The sequence below is a fragment of the Schistocerca nitens genome, chromosome 10, assembly GCF_023898315.1.
Source record: "Schistocerca nitens isolate TAMUIC-IGC-003100 chromosome 10, iqSchNite1.1, whole genome shotgun sequence".
NCBI lineage: Eukaryota > Metazoa > Arthropoda > Insecta > Orthoptera > Acrididae > Schistocerca > Schistocerca nitens.
The window spans coordinates 54,932,674-54,954,323 of NC_064623.1; the positions used below are offsets into that span (position 1 = coordinate 54,932,674).

At 38.4% G+C, this 21,650-nt stretch overlaps 1 protein-coding gene across 3 annotated transcripts in view; it reads right to left on the reverse strand.

The window, feature by feature from the left end:
- The window catches only part of LOC126210097 (interference hedgehog), a 640,582-nt gene that overhangs the window by 68,210 nt on the left and 550,722 nt on the right, over nucleotides 1-21,650 (reverse strand). For all 3 annotated transcript variants that reach the window (XM_049939232.1, XM_049939231.1, XM_049939233.1), the window contains exons 5-7: nucleotides 16,401-16,598; nucleotides 13,740-13,958; nucleotides 4,981-5,136 (exon numbers count right to left, since the gene is read on the reverse strand). In XM_049939232.1, coding sequence (XP_049795189.1) covers nucleotides 4,981-5,136; nucleotides 13,740-13,958; nucleotides 16,401-16,598 — 573 coding nt within the window. The remainder of the gene's footprint in view (nucleotides 1-4,980; nucleotides 5,137-13,739; nucleotides 13,959-16,400; nucleotides 16,599-21,650) is intronic.

Below are 21,650 nucleotides of genomic sequence, written 5' to 3' on the forward strand. Positions count from 1 at the left end.
TGTGAATGGTTGTCAATGCATTCAAAACATGCCTGGTATTTCTGAATGTGGACGGACACAAATGAGAAGACATACTGGGTTGAATTCACATGAATGATGGTCACGTGGAACACCTGTAATGTGTTGTTCTTAAATGGATATCTTCAGCTTGGATCACTGGGGCCTCTGTTGCAAGGTGTTCATTTATTCATTCACAATGCCTCATTTGGGAGGAACTATTGATTTCTGGAGATATGTTTATTGTGATTATTTGCTTCTTTCATTGTTCTGTCCTCATTCCTTTCATTTGTACATATAATAGTCAAGACACTCTGTATATTAAGTGACCTCTAGGTCATCTATTCCTATGAATGAAATTTTAATACTGGAGCTTGTAACATTTTTCAGGTACAGGAATTCGTTTCAATGGGTTGTGTTGCAGAATAATATTTACAACTTAAGTTTATCATTTTCTACAATTTGCTCAGATAAACATGCATATTAAAGCACCACATCTGGGATCACTTCCCCCATGAACCATGGACCTTGCCGTTGGTGGGGAGGCTTGCATGCCTCAGCGATACAGATGGCCGTACCGTAGGTGCAACCACAACGGATGGGTATCTGTTGAGAGGCCAGACAAACGTGTGGTTCCTGAAGGGGGGCAGCAGCCTTTTCAGTAGTTGCAGGGGCAACAGTCTGGATGATTGACTGATCTGGCCTTGTAACATTAACCAAAACGGCCTTGCTGTGCTGGTACTGCAAACGGCTGAAAGCAAGGGGAAACTACAGCCGTAATTTTTCCCGAGGACATGCAGCTTTACTGTATGATTAAATGATGATGACGTCCTCTTGGGTAAAATATTCCAGAGGTAAAATAGTCCCCCATTCGGATCTCCGGGCGGGGACTACTCAAGAGGACGTCGTTATCAGGAGAAAGAAAACTGGCATTCTACGGATCGGAGCGTGGAATGTCAGATCCCTTAATCGGGCAGGTAGGTTAGAAAATTTAAAAAGGGAAATGGATAGTTTAAAGTTAGATATAGTGGGAATTAGTGAAGTTCGGTGGCAGGAAGAACAAGACTTTTGGTCAGGTGATTACAGGGTTATAAATACAAAATCAAATAGGGGTAATGCAGGAGTAGGTTTAATAATGAATAAAAAAACAGAAGTGCGGGTTAGCTACTACAAACAGCATAGTGAATGCATTATTGTGGCCAAGATAGACACAAAGCCCATGCCTACTACAGTAGTACAAGTTTATATGCCAACTAGCTCTGCAGATGATGAAGAAATTGATGAAATGTATGATGAGATAAAAGAAATTATTCAGGTAGTGAAGGGAGACGAAAATTTAATAGTCATGGGTGACTGGAATTCGTCAGTAGGAAAAGGGAGAGAAGGAAACATAGAAGGTGAATATGGATTGGGGGGGAAGAAATGAAAGAGGAAGCCGCCTTGTAGAATTTTGCACAGAGCATAACTTAATCATAGCTAACACTTGGTTCAAGAATCATAAAAGAAGGTTGTATACCTGGAAGAATCCTGGAGATACTAAAAGGTATCAGATAGATTATATAATGGTAAGACAGAGATTTAGGAACCAGGTTTTAAATTGTAAGACATTTCCAGGGGCAGAATGGATTCTGACCACAATCTATTGGTTATGAACTGCAGATTGAAACTGAAGAAACTGCAAAAAGGTGGGAATTTAAGGAGATGGGACCTGGATAAACTGGAAGAACCAGAGGTTGTAGAGAGTCTCAGGGAGAGCATAAGGGAACAATTGACAGGAATGGGGGAAAGAAATACAGTAGAAGAAGAATGGGTAGCTCTGAGGGATGAAGTAGTGAAGGCAGCAGAGGATTAAGTAGGTAAAAAGACGAGGGCTAATAGAAATCCTTGGGTAACAGAAGAAATATTGAATGTAATTGATGAAAGGAGAAAATATAAAAATGCAGTAAATGAAGCAGGCAAAAAGGAATACAAACGTCTCAAAAATGAGATCGACAGGAAGTGCAAAATGGCTAAGCAGGGATGGCTAGAGGACAAATGTAAGGATGTAGAGGCTTGTCTCACTAGGGGTAAGATAGATACTGCCTACAGGAAAATTAAAAAGACCTTTGGAGAGAAGAGAACCACTTGTATGAATATCAAGAGCTCAGATGGCAACCCAGTTCTAAGCAAAGAAGGGAAGGCAGAAAGGTGGAAGGAGTATATAGAGGGTTTATACAAGGGCGATGTACTTGAGGACAATATTATGGAAATGGAAGAGGATGTAAATGAAGATGAAATGGGAGATAAGATACTGCGTGAAGAGTTTGACAGAGCACTGAAAGACCTGAGTCGAAACAAGGCCCCGGGAGTTATCATCTGGTGAGCAAGATGTATGAGACAGGCGAAACACCCACAGACTTCAAGAAGAATATAATAATTCCAATCCCAAAGAAAGCAGGTGTTGAAAGATGTGAAAATTACCGAACTATCAGTTTAATAAGTCACAGCTGCAAAATACGAACGCGAATTCTTTACAGACGAATGGAAAAACTGGTAGAAGCGGACCTCGGGGAAGATCAGTTTGGATTCCGTAGAAATGTTGGAACATGTGAGGCAATACTAACCTTAAGACTTATCTTAGAAGAAAGATTAAGAAAAGGCAAACCTACGTTTCTAGCATTTGTAGACTTAGAGAAAGCTTTTGACAACGTTAACTGGAATACTCTCTTTCAAATTCTGAAGGTGGCAGGGGTAAAATACAAGGAGCGAAAGGGTATTTACAATTTGTACAGAAACCAGATGGCAGTTATAAGAGTCGAGGGGCATGAAAGGGAAGCAGTGGTTGGGAAAGGAGTGAGACAGGGTTGTAGCCTCTCCCCAATGTTATTCAATCTGTATATTGAGCAAGCAGTAAAGGAAACAAAAGAAAAATTCGGAGTAGGTATTAAAATTCATGGAGAAGAAGTAAAAACTTTGAGGTTCGCCGATGACATTGTAATTCTGTCAGAGACAGCAAAGGACTTGGAAGAGCAGTTGAACGGAATGGACAGTGTCTTGAAAGGAGGATATAAGATGAACATCAACAAAAGCAAAACGAGGATAATGGAATGTAGTCAAATTAAATTGGGTGATGCTGAGGGGATTAGATTAGGAAATGAGACACTTAAAGTAGTAAAGGAGTTTTGCTATTTAGGGAGTAAAATAACTGATGATGGTCAAAGTAGAGAGGATATAAAATGTAGACTGGCAATGGCAAGGAAATCGTTTCTGAAGAAGAGAAATTTGTTAATGTCGAGTATAGATTTAAGTGTCAGGAAGTCGTTTCTGAATGTATTTGTATGGAGTGTAGCCATGTATGGAAGTGAAACATGGACGATAACCAGTTTGGACAAGAAGAGAATATAAGCTTTCGAAATGTGGTGCTACAGAAGAATGCTGAAGATAAGGTGGGTAGATCACGTAACTAATGAGGAGGTATTGAATAGGATTGGGGAGAAGAGAAGTTTGTGGCACAACTTGACTAGAAGAAGGGACCGGTTGGTAGGACATGTTTTGAGGCATCAAGGGATCACAAATTTAGCATTGGAGGGCAGCGTGGAGGGTAAAAATCGTAGAGGGAGACCAAGAGATGAATACACTAAGCAGATTCAGAAGGATGTAGGTTGCAGTAGGTACTGGGAGATGAAGAAGCTTGCACAGGATAGAGTAGCATGGAGAGCTGCATCAAACCAGTCTCAGGACTGAGGACCACAACAACAACAACATCTGGGATCAGGAGGTGTGCCAGCTCCGGAAATGAATCCACCCAGCCGATTAACAATGAGGGTATGTGGGCCATTCACCCTGGATATAGTTTTTAGGCATTTCTCACATCCCACCACGTGAAGACAGAGCTGGTACCAGTATCTCACATCAGTTACATGACTCAAAAACATTTTGCTCACTTCCCCATGAACAACACTGCTTGCAGGCAGCTGGGGTACACATGTTCTGTCTTGGGAGGGGGGAGGGTTAAGGGGTGCAACAAGAATGGCACCCAGTGACTCCTTAAAGTAATCATACCAAATGCATTAAAAACCATGCTGACCCTGTACTGATGTGGAACAAAGGCTCAAGAAGAAAATGAACATTTCCATATACAGAATTCACACACATCATTACAGGTTTACTTCTGGAGTAAATATTGCACAAATAATGAAGATTCTTGTGATCCTGTCACGTCCAAAACCAGCTATTAGTAATTTTTAATTACTTTTCTAAATAAAATTTAATTTAAAGTATTTCAAAACAATTATTTTGTTTTATTAAATTAATTTTTATAAACCAAAACTATGATAAAAATTATTACTCATAAAAAATTGTATTCCACTAACAATCTATGTATATTATGTATTTTATTTACTTTTATACTTAAGGGTTTTTGAATGAGATATTTTTGTAATTCAGTTCTGTTACTGCAGTATGAAAACTTGTAATAGAACAAGGGGAGTGGGTTGATGCACTAGTGTGCAGTAAAACAGTTTCAAACCTAAAGCATTTAAAAAAAAAAAAAGAAAAAGAAAAAAAAGTGAATAAATGGAAGATTTTCAAATAAATCAAATGCTGAAATTAACTGAAACATTACCAGTTTTACACAGAGTACACAAATAATTTTAAAAAATCCAGGCAATTAATGGATTAATGGATTAATAACAACCAACAATCATTGAGAGCAGCGGTAGAAAGAGATAGGTGCACTTCCTGCCCTTGAAGACTTTGCAACAAACTCATTATTTTGGAGTCAATTGCAGTTGCAGTTAAAATCTGTACAATTCTAAATTGAAGAAGAGTGAAAGCTAGAGAATTACAAAACTCTAGAATGTTGTTAAACACTACAATCTCTAAAGCATTTCAAAACAAAGTTATAGTAATATTGTCATTTTTATAAAACAGTTTTAATATCAAACAGATTACATGCAAAAGTTGCACTCCTTATGCTGTCTATGAACATGCAGCACTGCTTACTGATAACTGTGATGTGGCTGTCATTGGTCACAGAGTTTCCGTTGAAGACCCACGTGATGTTGGGTTGTGGAGACCCTCGAAACTCGCACTCGAGAACAACATTGTCTCCTTGCTGCACTCGATCCACCTTCGGGCCTCTCACCAGGACTGGTGGCTCTGTAATTCGAAACTAGCTTTCAGAATTTGTGGCTCCAATAAATATATAGGAAATCTGTAAGTCTTACACTGAAGTACTATAATCTCTATACATAAAAGACAATGTCCTGAGTGACTGACTGACTAATCATTGCCCAGCTAATGATACGAACTTGAAATTTGGGAAAGGTGTGGACTTTAAACTATAGGTGTCACTTAAGAAGGGATTTTTTTTCAAAATTCTGACACTAAGCGGGTGAAATAGTGGATGTAGGGCATTTTTGAAAAATGTCAGTATTAAGGCAGTTCTGAAGCTATACCTACAAAAAAAATGGTATTTGATTTCTCGATCAGAAATAAAGAAGTACATGTTTCAGCATTTTCGGAAATTTAACCCTTTTTTCAGTCATCTGACTGGTTTGATGTGGCCCACCATGAATTCCTCTTCTGTGCTAACTTCTTCATCTCAGAGTAGCACTTGCAACCTATGTCCTCAATTATTTGCTGTCTCCCTCTACAGTTGTTGCCCTCTACAGCTCCCTCTAGTACCATGGGAGTCATTCCCTCGTGTCTTAACAGATGTCATATCATCCTGTCCCTCCTCCTTGTCAGCGTTTTCCACATGGATTTCTCTGATTCTGTGTAGAACCTCCTCATTCCTTACCTTATCAGTCTGCCTAAATTTCAACATTTGCCTGTAGCACTACATCTCAAATGCTTTGATTCTCTTCTGTTCTGGTTTTCCCACAGTCCATGTTTCATTACCATACAATGGTTGTACGCCAGATGTACATTCTCGGAAATTCCTTTCTCAAAATAAGACCGACATTTGATATTATTAGACTTCTCTTGGCCACGAAGGCCTTTTTTGCTGTAGCTAGTCTGCTTTTGATGTCCTCCTTGCTCCATCTGACATTGGTTATTTTACTGTCTAGGTAGCAGAATTCCTTAACATCATCTGCTTCATGACTATCAATCCTGATTCTAAGTTTCTCGCTGTTCTCATTTCTACTACTACTGATTACTTTCGTCTTTCTTCGATTTACTCTCAATCCATATTCTGTTCTCATTAGATTGTTCAAATCATTCAGCATATCATGTAATCCTTCTTCACTTAGGATAGCAATGTCCTCAGCAAATCGTATCATTGATACCCTTTCACCTACAATTTTTATTCCACTCCTGAACATTTCCTTTATTTCCGTCATTGCTTCCTCGATGTACATATTGAACAGTGTGAACAAAAGGCTGTATCCTTGTCTTACACCCTTTTTAATACGAGTACTTCACTCTTGGTCGTCCACCACTATTACTCCCTCTTGGCTGTTGTACATATTGTATATGACCCGTCTCTCCTTATAGCTTACCCCTACTTTTTTCAGAATTTCGAACATCTTGCACCATTTTACATTGTCAAATGCTTTTTCCAGGTTGACAAATCCTATGAACGTGTCTTGATTTTTCTTCAGTCTTGCTTCCACTATTAACCGCAATGTCAGAATTGCCTCTCTTGTGCCTTTACTTTTCCTAAAGCCAAACTGATCGTCATCTATCGCAACCTCAATTTTCTTTTCCATTCTTCTGTATATTATTCTTGTAAGCAACTTGGAGGCATGAGCTGTTAAGCTGATTGTGCGATAATTCTCACACTTGTCAGCTCTTGCCATCTTCAGAATTGTGTGGATGATACTTTCCCGAAAGTCAGATAGTATGTCACCAGACTCATACATTTTACACACAAATGTGAATAGTCGTTTTGTTGCCACTTCCCCCAATGATTTTAGAAATTCTGATGGAATGTTATCTATCCCTTCTGCCTTATTTGACCTTAAGTCCTCCAAAGCTCTTTTAAATTCTGATTTTAATACTGGATCCCCTATCTCTTCTAAATCGACTCCAGTTTCTTCTTCTATCACACCAGACAAATCTTCACCCTCACAGAGGCTTTCAACGTATTTTTTCCAACTATCTGCTCTCTCTTCTGCATTTAACAGTGGAATTCCCATTGCACTCTTAATGTTATCACCCTTGCTTTTAATGTCACTGAATGTTGTTCTGACTTTCCAGTATGTTGAGTCTGTCCCACCGACAATCATTTCTTTTTCAATGACTTGACATTTTTCCTGCAGCCATTGCATCTTAGGTTCCTTGCACTTCCTATTTATTTCATTCCTCAGCGACTTATATTTCTATATGCCTGAGTTTCCCTGAACATTTTTGTACTTCCTCCTTTCATCAATCAACTGAAGTATTTCTTCTGTTACCCATGGTTTCTTCGCAGTTACCTTCTTTGTACCTATGTTTTCCCTCCCAACTTCTGTGATGGCCCTTTTTAGAGATGTCCATTCCTCTTCAACTGTACTGCCTACTGCGCTATTCCTTATTGCTGTATCTATAGCGTTAGAGAACTTCAAACGTATCTCGTCATTCCTTAGTACTTCCATATCCCACTTTTTTGTGTATTGATTCTTCCTGACTAATGTCTTAAACTTCAGTCTACTCTTCATCACTACTATATTGTGATCTGAATCTATATCTGCTCCTGGGTATGTCTTACAATCCAGTATCTGATTTCGGAACCTCTGTCAGACCATGATGTAATCTAACTGAAATCTTCCCTTATCACCCGTCCTTTTCCAAGTATACCTGATCCTCATGGGATTCTTGTAGAGGGTATTAACTATTACTAGCTGAAACTTGTTACAGAACTCCATTAGTGTTTCTCCTCTCTCATTCCTTGTCCCATGACCATATTCTTCTGTAATATTTTCTTCTACTCCTTCCCCTACAACTGCATTCCATGACTATAAGATTTTCATGCCCCTTTACATACTGTATTACCCTTTCAATATCCTCATACATTTTCTCTATCTCTTTATCTTCAGCTTGCAACATTGGCATGCATACCTGAATTATCATTTTTGGTGTTTGTTTGATGTCGGTTCTGACAAGAACAACCCTGTTCACAGTAACACACTCTCTGCCCTACCTTCCTATGCATAACAACTTTCTGCTGTTGTTGATATTACCCTGACCAGTAATCCTTGTCTTCTTTTCACTTCACTTCACTGACCCCTTCTATATCTAGATTGAGCCTTTGCATTTCCCTTTTAAGATTTTCTAGTTTCCCTCTCACATTGAAGCTTCTGTCATTCCACGCCCCTTTTCATAGAATGTAATCCTTCCATTGATTATTCAGTATTTTTCTCATGGTAACTCCCACTTTGCTGTTTCCTCCCAGATATCTGAACTGGGGACTATTCTGGGATCTTTTGCCAATGGAGAGATCATCATGACACTTCTTCAGTTACAGGCCACATGTCCTGTGGATACACGTTACTTGTCTTTAATGCAGTGGTTTCCATTCTGTTCTGCATATTCATGCCAATTATCATTGCTGATTCTTCTGCTTTTAGAGGCAGTTTCCCACCCCAAGGACAAGAGAGTGCCCTACGGGGATGAAATAGTGAGTGGCAGCTTTTTATTAAAATATGTCACTATTAAAGAACTGCTTAAGTTTTTGAAAGCTACACCCACGAACATTGGCATTTAACTTCACAATTAAAAATAAAAAAAAATGTGTTTCAGTGTTTTGGGAAATTGAGACACTAAGAGGGTGGAATTGGGGATGAGACTTTTTATGAAAATATTTTATTACGAAAGCTTTTTAAAGATAAATCCACGAAAATTTAAATTTGGCTTCTCAGTTAGAAATGAAAAAATACATGTTTCACTGTTTTTGGAAATTCATCCCCTACAGGGTGAAATGGGGGATGAAAGTTTTCATGGAAATATTTCATTGTACAAGCGTTCTTTTAAGCTAAATCTATGAAAATTTGTATTTGGCTTCCATGTTAGAAATAAAACATACACATGTCACTGTTTTTGAAATTCATCCCTAAGGAGATGTAGTGTTTCACTGTTTTTGGAAGTTCAACCCCTAAGGAAGGGAAATAGGGTCAGAATGAGTCATTAACTCATCATCGCTCAGCCCAAGCTGCTAAGGATAGAAAGTTGAAGTCTGGAGATGGTGTGGATCTTATAATGTAGGCATTGTTTAAGAGGGATTGTCTGAAATTCCACTCCTAAGGGGTTGAAATAGTGGATGACAGGCTTTTTGAAAGTCTGTCTCTACTAAGGGAATTTTGAAGCTAGATCTACAAAAACAGGTATCTCAGTCAGAAAATTAAAAATATGTGTTTCAACATTTTTGGAAATTCAACCACTAAAGGGGTGAAATAGTGGTTGAAAGATTTTTTTTTAAATAAATAATTTCTACAGAACTACTAAAGGATTTTTAAGGCTACATCTATGACAATTGGCATTTAACTTCTTGGTTTGAAATGGAAAAAAGAGAAAAAAATACATGTTTCAGTGCTTCTGGAAATTCAACCCCTAGGAGAGTGCAATAGTGGCTGTAAGTTTTTAAGAAAATATTTTGTTACATTAAAAAAAATTAAATCTAAATTACACTAAAAAAAATTTAAAGCTAAATTTATGGCAACTGGTATTTCACTTCTCGGTTAGATGTAAAGAAATATTTGTTAAGGGATGAAAGTTGCTATGGAAATATCTCCACGAGAATGCAAAAGGCACAATTAACAAAAACTTTGGACTCCAGCTACCAGAATTGATTTTTGATCAGAAATACATTCAGATAAAACCATGGTTACATGGCCTTAATTAGTGTGAAAAGCTTGGAAGGTGTTGCAATTTGTGAACAAAATAAAAATTTGATTGCATAAAAACAAAAAAAAAATCTCTACAAGCCATACAGTCTACACTAGCAAAGCAGCAGATGTTAAGCCAGTTTGTTGTAATTATAGTCTGGACTTGTAACAATGGTCCTAACAGTAAGTCTCAAATTACATTGCTGTGTACACCTGAACAAACTGTGTGAATTTCTTTTCTGCTACATTTGGAAACGCAATAGGTGCTGCACTCTACAAAACTGCCAAATTACTACACTGGCATACTTGGAAAGCATCAGTTGCTGTCAAACTTTCTTGAGAAGTCAACGTAATTTTGTTTTTGTAGCAAACCTTTGTGTGTGATCATAGATGGGTAAGGGAATTTACATAATGCTGTATACTATTCTTATTTCTCAATATTTAGCAATGCTTTGTCTCAGACATTTTTGAATAAATTTTGCATTACACGGGGCGGTGCACGAAATTATCCTACATTTGTTTTGTCATTAATTTTTTTGGTTATCATTTGTTACTTTGTGTTATGTTGACAGACATGAAAGTATCTCAAGGAGATTAGTTTATTTTATTTCCACGTGCAACGTTTATGTATTGGTCCACTATGGCTGACACAGGAAGACTGACTGTTGAATAGAACATTGTAACTGTGTTATTTTTTTGTGAAACAATAAGTGTGGTGTTTCAGAGAATTGGTTTCATGCACATTTTAAAACTCAGTGGTCACTCTCATTTAAAACAATATGTAGACATTATGAGACATTTAATAGTGATGCTTCGGTACCTCAAAGGAAGTGAATGATCTGCCATTGTTCCGTTCTCCACAGAACGTAATAGCTGTCAGAGCAGCGTTACTGCGAAGCCCAGGCAAATCAACAGGGAAAACAACAGCACAGCTTGGGATTTATAGACAATTTGTACAACAAATTTTAAAAACTGATTTGCATTTGTACCCACACAAAGAAGCAGTGTTGCCTAAATTAACGACAGACAACAAACATCGAAGAAAACATCCGCTGAATGGGTTATGAGTCGAGGCGTAGTGTTGAACTAATTTTGGTTTTCAGTTGAGGCATATTTTCACCTTGATGCACTGTAAATAAACAAAATGTGCACTTTTGGGTTTCCGAGAATCCAAATGCTTTTCATGAGATGGTGCATCACGCTACATCAGATTACAGTATGGGCCACTACCTCAGGTGACAGGGCCATTCTTTTTTGAACACACAGTGAACAGTGAATGTATCTAAACATGATACGTAATAATTTTGTTCCTCTGCAAAACAGTTTCAATTAGAAAACCAGAGGTTCATGCAGGATGATGTCTAACCACACACAGCTAATGTTGTTTCAGACTTCCTGCATGAAACTTTCAAGACAAATGTATTTTCAGAAACACTTGAATCTGTGTGATTTTTTTTCTTTGGGGATCTGTGAAGGAAAAAATTTCTTCTAAACATCCTTGTACAGTGATGGAACTGTGAGAACTGGTAGCTGAGGCATGCAATGAGATAGCAGAGGATGTGTGTAATGAGTAATTCAAAACACAGCAGTTTCTGATGAAGAAGTTGGTACACATAATGGTGATCAAATTGAACGCATGATAAGCAGAACATAACATTCAGGTACACTGTTAATGTGTTGCATTTTACATTTGTATTTTGACTGAAACAAATATTTTTTACAGAAACAAATATCTGATCATTTTTTGCACCATCCTGTATGATATTTTATAAGAAACTTAAAAATAAGTTTCGACCTATATGGTGTTCATGTCAAATTATTTTGCACTGCTGGTACAGTATTTACACCTGTATTAAAATAGTTTTTTAATACAAATAGCAAGTTATACTACAGGAAATAATGAACAATAAACATCAAATTAAAAAAGGTGGAAGGCAATTTTGCCCTTATGCACCAGATAAAATGGACTTATGTTTAAGGGAAATACTTAAAAAAATATGAGTCAAAGGGAAGCATCTGAAATTAAAGATTTTGTCATTATCAAATATGAAGGCAATGAGAGTGAAGTCTGGGAAGGAAGAGTCATAACAGTTTGTAAAACTGGAACAGAAGTGAGTTGCATGGCAAAAAGAGGAAATGGTGAATTTGACCAAAACAAAGTGATCTTCTTATGTACAATGAATCTGATGTAATTTTCAAAATTCAACTGCCAGTTAAGGCATTCAACAAAAGAAAGTTATATTCTGTAAAAGAACTCAAAGGTGTATGGGACAAATGAACAACTGCATTAGTTATCTTCTTATAAACTGGTATTTAAATTTCATAAATGGTCAAATAAATTTGTTAAATATATTTTTCTTTAATTTCCTACTCAAACAAATTGATATAAAAACCAAAAACTATAAGCCATCACAATATGTATGAGGTGCACTATAGTTTGGAATGCCTGCACCTAACTGTGGCGTGTGTGTGTGTGTGTGTGTGTGTGTGTGTGTGTGTGTGTGTGTGTAATGTGTACAACTTTGCTTCCGCCATTTGCCAATGCAGTTGAAAAGATGTAGAATTTGTTTTGGCACATTGTGGAAATTCCCACTTCAGTTGGTTGGCACACAGGATATCAGATAGGATTGCACGATCTTGTTGTGATGATGACAAACGTCTCGCCCAATGACTCCCTACACTTTTGTTCACTGCCAGGTCGCTAAAGACATTCTACAAGTGCCTATGAATATCTGTGATGCCCCTATAGTTTCATGAAGTTCCGATTGGTGGCGACACTATACATAACCTTCAAAAGGGCATCTGTAGTGGAGGTGTGTCCGAAGCAGAGAGCTTGAATGAAGTACAGCATGACTGACTGATCACAACCAAATGCCTGGCTTAAATTGCAGCAGCTGAATATTTCTGACAAGCGTGATTATAAATTTCATTGCTGCACACTGAATATTTTAGGGTTTACCTGGTTGGATATATGTTTTATCAAGTATTTTGAATTTTCCATAAAAAAGCCAACTGTATGTGAAATCGCTCATGAACACCCCCCCCCCCCCTCCTTCCTAAAGATGATTATACTTTTTGTCATCATTAATGCATAATTTGTAATTTATGAAAGACCTAAAATAAATATGAAAAACTAACCTTGAAGTATGGTCTTTTTTCACATGAGTTATTTAAGATATATCGAACACAAATGTGCCAGTAAAATTTTAAATAATGGCTTAAATGGCTGGTCTTCTGTGCCCAACATTTTTCTAAGTGGCTGGTCCTCAAAGAGTTAATTTTGAGTGAGAGTAGAAACACTCTACGATTTAAGAAATTCATCGCCCATTCCCAAACTTAAGACAATTCATCTAAATTTATTTTGAAAGAAACAATTCTCAAACCACCACTTGCAAATTTTTCTGTGGCCTGTTAGAAATGTACACAGTTGTGACATTACACTCATCAAAAGCAGTTTGTTGTTATGAAGTATTGCATATTTTTCGTCCTAAAGCCTTTGATATATTTTTCTGTCAGCAAACATTTGTGTAAGCACTGTGTTTTGTAGTTGTAAATGGTGCCTTTTCATTGCAACTAAAATTTTATTTTGGTATTATTCTCTCATTTATGTTTTGCTACTGCAGTATTATTCTGCAGTAGTGGGCTCTAACCTAGAATATCCATTCTTACCCAATAAAATTACACAAATTTGACTGATAACTAAAATTCTCAGAATTCTAAAAAAAATCCTAATTTTTTCCTAGATATCTCATGGATGAAAAAATTCCAATTTTTCCCAGATTTCCTGATTGTCCCAGCGTGTATACATCCTGAATAATTAATTATAAATTGTTTTATGTTATTTCTGGTTACAAAAGTTAAAATGAAAATAATAAAATGAACAGGATAACACAAAATACTGTTTCTGCTCTCAGTTCAGAGTAGACCTCAGCTACAAAGTATGAAGCTACATACCCAAAACTTCAACTAGTGCTTCCAGCGAGACAGAACCTAGTGAATTTTCCAAGATGCACTTGTAGCGGCCTGTATCTTCCAGTGTGGTCCCTGTCAGCATCAGTCCACCAGGAACCATGGCAGAGCGCGTGGGGTGCAATTTGTGGTTACCTTCTCGGAACCAGTTCGTCACTGGAGTCGGATGTCCGAGTGCCCAGCAGGGTAATGTCACATTATCACCTGAAATGTCAAATGCAACATATGGGAAACAAGTAAGACATAACATCATAAACTGGAACAAATTTAGTGTGTGTATGTGAAAAGCTGCTGCACAAAACTGGAAGTAAAATTATAGAAGAGTAAGACATAACATCATAAACTGGAACAAACTTAGTGTGTGTATGTGAAAAGCTGCTGCACAAAACTGGAAGTAAAATTATAGAAGATGTGTAGCAGGATGAACAAGAAGTTCCTGGGAGAAAAAGACAGGATTTGAATGAGCAAAAAGAGATTCAAAATTTAAACAAATAGCTACGAGGGTCACTCGGAATGTAAAGAATTTTCTTGTCATTTGCAACCTGCATTTTATATCCTCTCTGCTTTGGCCACTATCAATGGATTTTCTGCCCAAATGGCAAAACTTATCTAGTAAATTTAGTGTCTCATTTCATAATCTAATTCCCTCAGCATCATCTGATTTAATCCAGCTACATTCCACTGCATTTGTTTTAGTTTTGTTGATGTTCATCTTGTCTGTTTCCTGGACACTACTCATTCCATTCAGGTGTTGTCCAAAGTCCTTTACTGTCTCCAACAGAATTACAATGTTATAGGTAAACCTCAAAGTTTTTATTTCTACTCCCTGAATTTTAATTGCCTTTCCAAATTGCTCCTTCTTTTTTTCTACTCTTGCTCAGTGTCCAGATTGAATAATGTAATCATGTATTACCCCTGACATCCCATTCCCTGCACTGCAGTCATTATTAGCGCCTAACTAAAATTTAGAAATAAAAATAATATTCTTTGACCACCTTTATTTTTAAAATGACAAAGGATAAATGAGGTGTACATGTTTTATTTAACCACAAACTAATGAGACTATCAGTATTGCTAATTTTTAAGCATCTTTTTATAGATAAGTTACATTTCTTAAGTCAGATAATTGCTCCATCCTTTACTTCTGAACTGGAAGAAACTGAAGACCTCAGACAGCCAATGCTTTGTTTATGGCCACTGCCACTAATAATAATAAAAATAATAATAATAAAATGCAGGCCCTACATCAAAGTAGCAGCCATTATATAGTTACTGTTGTGTTACATTCTCAATTAGTCCATTTATCCATTGCAAAATGAATAATGAAGTATTTAATTTACACAATCATTTGTAGTGATTCTCTAGTGCATGTTGAAATATTAAACTACGTCTGACGTGTCTGAGATGTGTCATCGTCAACATGTCCTAAATATTTTAATATTTCAATATGCACTTGAAAATGGCTACAAAACTGAAATCACAATTGTTCAAAATAAATGAACAATTAACAGTTACATGAAAGAAATTTCTTTCAAAAAATTGTACATGAATGTTGTCTCCCACGAAAGAAAACTCACTAAATAATGACGCAGTTCCTGGTCTATTTTGGGAACTACCAACAACTCGGAGAAGGCATTTTAATATGTGCTGTATGTCATATACATGTATCAAAATGTGTGGCACAAAGTACGTACATGTGTAGTGGGTGGTCTGTTTGAGGAAAAGGATATTCATGCATTCATTTCACAAGCTGTAACCTCCACCACACTTTGTCACATGCTACTGCTAGTACTTGAAAAAAAATATATATATAATCATCTTCACAGTCTTATGAAATAGTGTAATAGTAATGACTTTTTAAAAATAATTCAGTTTCTTTGGTGAAATACAATCGAATCCTTCTGCTTTTATCCCTCAGAAAATTACATTTTACTCCTCATGGGGTAATTATCCCCATGTTGGGAACCACTGAGCTAGCCAACAATTCTTGTAAATAATTACATTTTCTTCACCTTCTTAATCAAGTGATTACATGTAACAGAAATACTATGTGTATAAACTCGTTTTTCTGCTAGTGGATCCGAAGAGGTTATTCGAACTTTTTTGCCACACCACTTTTGGGCATTACTACCCATGACCTGTGGTTGAAACATGCACAGTCAATGGTTATTAAAATTCGCCATGTATGTAGATTTTTTATTATAACCTCATATGTAGATCTTGTATGTTGCTTTAGGAACAATCTGCCACAAAACTAGTTGGAATGTATTTGTTATGGCTCCTATGGAGCACTGTCCTATGAAGTGTCTATAGTGTCACTGCTGTGTATATGTAATCACAAGCAGACATCCAACACAATGTGAAAACTGTTAATGTAATAATGCTTAGAGAGGGCCAGCCTAAACCATGCACAAACTAATGTAACAGAATACACACAAAATTGGTCATCTGGATGAAAAGCCCCAGTCTTACTTAAAACTCACCAACTCATTTCCCTCTGTCCTACCCTAGCACTCTAATCTTTGAAAAGCCCACATTATAAACTGAAACAGTACATGCTTTCTCATAAGGTACAAACAGAAAAGAAATAAAAGTTTATGAAGTGAGTGATGCCTGAAGTTTCGATCCAGTTGAGAGAACACTCACCTGCCCTGACAGGGTACCTCCGCAGTGGGACGGGGTCATCCAGGAAACGGGGCGCTGAGCGCGGTGGGTCCCTCGTGACAGTCACAGAGAAGATACGGGGTGACCTCACCAGCTGCCCTGTGATGTCATTCACAGCCTCACACGTGTAGTTACCAGAGTCAGACTCGCTCAGGGAAGTAAGGAGCAGTCTTCCTGGTCCTGTAATAAAACGGAACAATGATACTTGCATTTCCATCAAGAACTACTATGGCAATGTTGCAGTAAATAACTGAATGTTACATCATAAATGTTGAGTAGAAACTGGGGACGTACTTGAGGAATTGAATCTGTTAAAAAATGGACAATAGTGTTATTTCCAACCCAACAGAAGTTGTATAATGCAATTGCCAATGTTAGATAATGTGGAGAACAGAATTCATCATTGCTAAATAACCCGACACCAAGCATACTTTCTCATACTAACAAAGGATGTTTCATTTTATTGTGTTGAGCTGTAACTAACGTTTCCTGTATGGCATATATTTATTTTATGGTAATATCAGTGTGTGTACTATTTGTTTCAAAAGCATTTGGATAAAATTCCAGAAAAAAAATGAAGTTACCTAAGAATTTGTTTGTATAGAACAGTAAAAACATGACACAAAATCCTTTTTAGAATGTTAAAACTATTCCTGAGTGAATTTATGTGTAAAACTGTCAATACATAATGATTTTGTACTTGAGAAACTCCTTTTTCCTAGATGGAAAAATGACTTATTAGCCATTGTTACTACTGTCAGTGAATCAGAAAAGAGTTCAGTATGCAGCAACAAAAATTTTTGATCATTTGCCTAATAATGTAAAATATCTTACAGGTAGTGAAGCAAATTTCAAATCTAATTTAAAATTATTTCTCCTGGGCGATTCCTCCTATTCCACTGATGGATTTGTACCTAAGAACTGTTAGCCAGTAAAAGAACAAGAATTGTTCAGATAATTTAACTTAGCTGTTTTCAATATTTACAAGCAGTTGTACTTCCAAACATTCGCACTGAGTTTTAGACTGAAAATTGTACAGCTCACTGCGAGTCAGGGTTAATGACAGAAGATATTTGTCACTATGTATTGCACCTGGGAAAAATAAAAGCTGTGTAATGATAAAAGTGTATCAAGTTATTAATATATGATAACAACACTGAACCAGTTTATCCTGCATCAGAGTTAAGTAGAATATATTTTTGTTATTGTTCTAATTGAGTCTATTCATCATTGGCCTGTAGAAATTTCTTTTGGGTTATTGTGGCAAGAAAGTCAAAAGCTAAGTACTATTACTATTTATGTTTTCTTTTTTTTCCAAAAGTTACAAACTTATAGATCTCTGGAATGATCACAGTTATATGCAGTGTTCCATGTAAGTCCACTGTGAGTTGTAACTGGTAAACGAAATACCCAAATACAGCAGTCAGCACAGGCTGAAGTGGCTGGAATCCATGCAGCTCAGATTCAAAGGACCCCCACTCCTCAGACTATGGACATTATGCACACTGTTGTTACTGTTCCATGAATAGTTTTTACCTAATATGAAATTCAGTATGCATTGAAACAGTCTCTTATTCCTATCTGTGTAAGTCTTAACTTTTTATACTAGCAGTAACAAACTGTACCTTTATGATTCTTGGAAAGATATGTGTCTTTATATCATGGTACAATTATGTTGCTTATTCCATTTCTACAAGTTTACCATTTTTTTAAAGACACTCATCATAGGTCTTGTGCTCCTTTCATCTGTTAGCTTTTATTACAAGCTGACATCAGCCAATATGCCTCAAACAATTTTTTTTCTTATTTGAGTCATAATTTTACATAACTTGTTGTTTAGCTTTTATTGTATCCATTGTCAAGTTCAATGATGTGTGATGCCAATGTTGCTACTACTCTGCCACAACTAATAAGCTGCCAATAAGGCTTATTAGTTTTATTTTACATGTTAAATTTTGTAATTGTTTTGTTGTTGAACTTCTATTCTACATAAATTAAGTTCCCTGTCAATCTTGACAATGTAAGGTATCACATCCGTTTCTATTCTGCCACCTGACAGCAGCCGTTTTACTGTTATAATTGTATCATGTATACTTGACAGTTGTGTTTCTGTGATTTAATTTTTTGGACTATGCTGGGAATTATGGCGAAGTATGGCGCCACCATCTCTAGTAACTGCATGAATGTTCATCTCTATGCTTCATGTTAAAATTTTTTGACTAATCTGCTTACGATTGTTATACACACATCTTATAACGTTTAGCATGTTGCTCCTAAAAATATTTTTGCTTATGTACCTTATTTGTACAACTGAGAGTTGCTCTTGTATATCACTATTCTGATCCTGTTTTGTAATTTTCATGTACACTCCTGGAAATTGAAATAAGAACACCGTGAATTCATTGTCCCAGGAAGGGGAAACTTTATTGACACATTCCTGGGGTCAGATACATCACATGATCACACTGACAGAACCACAGGTACATAGACACAGGCAACAGAGCATGCACAATGTCGGCACTAGTACAGTGTATATCCACCTTTCGCAGCAATGCAGGCTGCTATTCTCCCATGGAGACGATCGTAGAGATGCTGGATGTAGTCCTGTGGAACGGCTTGCCATGCCATTTCCACCTGGCGCCTCAGTTGGACCAGCGTTCGTGCTGGACGTGCAGACCGCGTGAGATGATGCTTCATCCAGTCCCAAACATGCTCAATGGGGGACAGATCCGGAGATCTTGCTGGCCAGGGTAGTTGACTTACACCTTCTAGAGCACGTTGGGTGGCACGGGATACATGCGGACGTGCATTGTCCTGTTGGAACAGCAAGTTCCCTTGCTGGTCTAGGAATGGTAGAACGATGGGTTCGATGACGGTTTGGATGTACCGTGCACTATTCAGTGTCCCCTCGACGATCACCAGTGGTGTACGGCCAGTGTAGGAGATCGCTCCCCAAACCATGATGCCGGGTGTTGGCCCTGTGCGCCTCGGTCGTATGCAGTCCTGATTGTGGCGCTCACCTGCACGGCGCCAAACATGCATACGACCATCATTGGCACCAAGGCAGAAGCGACTCTCATCGCTGAAGACGACACGTCTCCATTCGTCCCTCCATTCACGCCTGTCGCGACACCACTGGAGGCGGGCTGCACGATGTTGGGGCGTGAGCGGAAGACGGCCTAACGGTGTGCAGGACCGTAGCCCAGCTTCATGGAGACGGTTGCGAATGGTCCTCGCCGATACCCCAGGAGCAACAGTGTCCCTAATTTGCTGGGAAGTGGCGGTGCGGTCCCCTACGGCACTGCGTAGGATCCTACGGTCTTGGCGTGCATCCGTGCGTCGCTGCGGTCCGGTCCCAGGTCGACGGGCACGTGCACCTTCCGCCGACCACTGGCGACAACATCGATGTACTGTGGAGACCTCACGCCCCACGTGTTGAGCAATTCGGCGGTACGTCCACCCGGCCTCCCGCATGCCCACTATACGCCCTCGCTCAAAGTCCGTCAACTGCACATACGGTTCACGTCCACGCTGTCGCGGCATGCTACCAGTGTTAAAGACTGCGATGGAGCTCCGTATGCCACGGCAAACTGGCTGACACTGACGGCGGCGGTGCACAAATGCTGCGCAGCTAGCGCCATTCGACGGCCAACACCGCGGTTCCTGGTGTGTCCGCTGTGCCGTGCGTGTGATCATTGCTTGTACAGCCCTCTCGCAGTGTCCGGAGCAAGTATGGTGGGTCTGACACACCGGTGTCAATGTGTTCTTTTTTCCATTTCCAGGAGTGTATCTTTACCATTTTTAACAGATATCTGAGGATGGCAAAATCTGAATCACATCATTATGAGCAATAAAGTCACACTATTTTTGAAGCAGTCCTTTTTGATTAGCAAGCAGTCCAGCCTTCATTCAGTAGTACTGTATATATTCAACACGTTCACGTGCCTCCTAAGTGACTTTATACCATGACCGTGTTACAGTATGGGTATTTGTGAATGTACAGTCAGCATTTTCTAAGTTACAAGGGTCACTTCAAAAGAAATGCAAACACAATTTTTTTAAATCCATCTTTTATTCTGCATGTTTGAAAGTTCTGCATTGTGTAGATACATCCTTTAGGAACAATATTTTCATTTCTGCACATAATTTCCATCTCTCTCAACTGCCTTACGCCATCTTGGAACCAGCGCCTGTATACCTGCACGGTAAAATTCTGGACCAACCTGTTCGAGCCACTGTTTGGCAGTGTGCACAAGGGAGTCATCATCTTCAAACCTTGTTTCACGAATAGTCTTTCAGTTCTCGAAAGAGATGATAGTCACATGGAGCCAGGTCAGGACTGTAAGGCGAGTGTTTCAGTGTTGTCCATCCAAGTTTTGTGATCGCTTACATGGTTTTTTGATTGACATGTGGCCATGCATTTTCGTGCAACAGCGAAACATCCTGCTTTTGCCAATGTCGAACATGACTCAATCGAGCTTGAAGTTTCTTCAGTGTCGTCACATATGCATCAGAATTTATGGTGGTTCCACTTGGCATGATGTCCAGAAGGAAGAGTCCTTCGGAATTGAAAAACACCGTAGCCATAACTTTTCCAGCAGAAGGTGTGCTTTTGAATTCTTTTTTTCTTGGGTGAATTTGCATGATGCCATTCCATTGACTGCCTCTTCGTCTCTGGTGAAAAATGATGGAGCCATAATTCATCACCTGTCACAATTCTTCCAAGAAATTCACCTCCACCACTCTCGTACTGTTCCAAAAGTTTGCTGCATGCCGTTTTTCTTCTTTCTTTGTGAGCCACTGTCAACATCCTGGGAACCCACCTGGCACAAACTTTATTAACGCCAACAATTTCAGTATTCTGCAAACACTTCCTTCCCCTGTCCCTACATAGCTTGACAATTCATTCACTGTGATGCATCTGTCAGCAGTCACCAATTCGTTAACTCTCTGCACATTGTCTAGGGTGTGCGCAGTACGAGGCCTGCCGCTGCGAGACAATCCTCAATATTGCCGTGCCCGCTTTCATCACATAACCTGCTTGCCCACTGATTAACTGTACTGCAATCGACAGCAGCATCTCCATATGCCTTTTTCAACTTCTTGTGGATGTTTCCCAATGCCTTGTTTTCACAGCACAGGAATTCTATTACAGTACATTGCTTCTGATGGACATAAAGTGTAGCACCCATCTTGAAGACATGCTGTGACAGTGCCACTCACGGGAACAGG